Consider the following 1,520-nt stretch of genomic DNA (forward strand, 5'->3'; position numbering starts at 1 on the left):
TTTGCCAGATTATTTTATTATTTTTTTGGTTTGATTTTTTTTTTTTATTGATTTAGTCATTGATTTAGTTATTTATTTTGTAAAAAGAAAAAAAGAAAAATATTTTGTATTTAATAACTTAAAATGCAAATTGGTAATTTTGTTATGTGGTTTTGCTTTTTTTTTACATTGCTAAAATGGAAATACAATCAAACCTAAATAGTAATTTTATCCTTTTTTTTCAGTTAGTCATTTTAGTGCTTCATCTTAATTTAAATGAAAATTAGAAATAAGTTTTTCATCTAATATTTATTTTATTTTATCTTTATTTCAATTAACAAAATGTTTTAATATTTTTAGTTTTAGTTCATTATAATGACCCCGCTGTGTGTGTCTCCAGCTGAAGACAGAGCCTGTTCTGGGCAGCGTGATGAACAGCATTAACATCAAGAGCCTGGAGGAGCATTCGGAGGGAGACGTGGCGAGTCCATCCTCAACTGGAACACAGGTAAAGTTCAGAACATTGTCTAATGCTTGAGTAATGGATTCACATCCTCCAGATTTCAGTTGCAGTAAAATGGGTCCATGTTTACGTTGTTCTGACATGAGCTGCTGCGCTGTGTTCTGCAGGATCCTCTTCTGGGTTTACTGGAAGGCAGAGATGATCTTGATAAGGAGGAGAAACCTGAACCAGAGGCCATTTACGAGACTAACTGTCACTGGGAGAGCTGCAGCAAAGAGTTCGACACTCAGGAGCAAATCGTGCATGTGAGAGATTCGTTTCAAAGAGTCAATAACTCACCGGCATGACATTTCAAACATGCATGCTGTTATTTTGTTTCACAAAAACCACGAAAAGATCAATTTTGTCTTTGTAAAAATCATAACAGTAGTACGTATTACTTTTATGGTATATACCGAGATTTCTGAAGTCATATGATAGATTTATGTGATAAATTTATTTTCTTCTGAAGCTCTGAAATCTCATTTGTTTTTGCATTAAGATTCAAAAATGGCACATTGCACCAGGCAGTTGTTATTGTTAACAAAAATATTACAAGAAATAAAAAAGGTAAATGAAATAAAAGGAAAATAAAATATAAATATCAGATGAAAAACTTAAACTTGCGAAATGTAAATAAAAACGAGATGAATACGTTTAAGCGACATACTAAAACTTAAACTAAAATTATATTGAAAACTGAAAATATAAAAATAAAAGCTGATATAAAATAACGTTTAAAAATATAATATAAATAAATATAATAATAAATACAAATATAGAATATAAAAAGCTAATAAAAATGGCGAGCACGTAACAAAATTGCTAACATTTAATTTAATTGAAAACTGAGAATATAAAAATAAGAGCCAATTCAGAATATTAATAAATACCATACAAAATTACTAATTTAATTGAAAACTGAGAATATAAAAATAAGAGCCAATTCAGAATATTAATAAATACTAAATACCAAAACTGAAATAAAATAAAGTTAAACAGAATGTGTATATATATATATATATATATATATATATAT

The 1,520-nt window shown here is 28.2% G+C and overlaps 1 protein-coding gene across 1 annotated transcript in view; it reads left to right on the forward strand.

Annotated features, from left to right (window-relative positions):
• LOC107683616 (zinc finger protein GLI1-like) overlaps positions 1-1,520 on the forward strand; it is a 31,916-nt gene that overhangs the window by 15,179 nt on the left and 15,217 nt on the right. The window contains exons 10-11 of the mRNA XM_016479684.1: positions 380-487; positions 610-747. Coding sequence (XP_016335170.1) covers positions 380-487; positions 610-747 — 246 coding nt within the window. The remainder of the gene's footprint in view (positions 1-379; positions 488-609; positions 748-1,520) is intronic.

The sequence above is a fragment of the Sinocyclocheilus anshuiensis genome, unplaced genomic scaffold, assembly GCF_001515605.1.
Source record: "Sinocyclocheilus anshuiensis isolate Anshui unplaced genomic scaffold, SAMN03320099.WGS_v1.1 scaffold1761, whole genome shotgun sequence".
Classification (NCBI taxonomy): Eukaryota; Metazoa; Chordata; class Actinopteri; order Cypriniformes; family Cyprinidae; genus Sinocyclocheilus; species Sinocyclocheilus anshuiensis.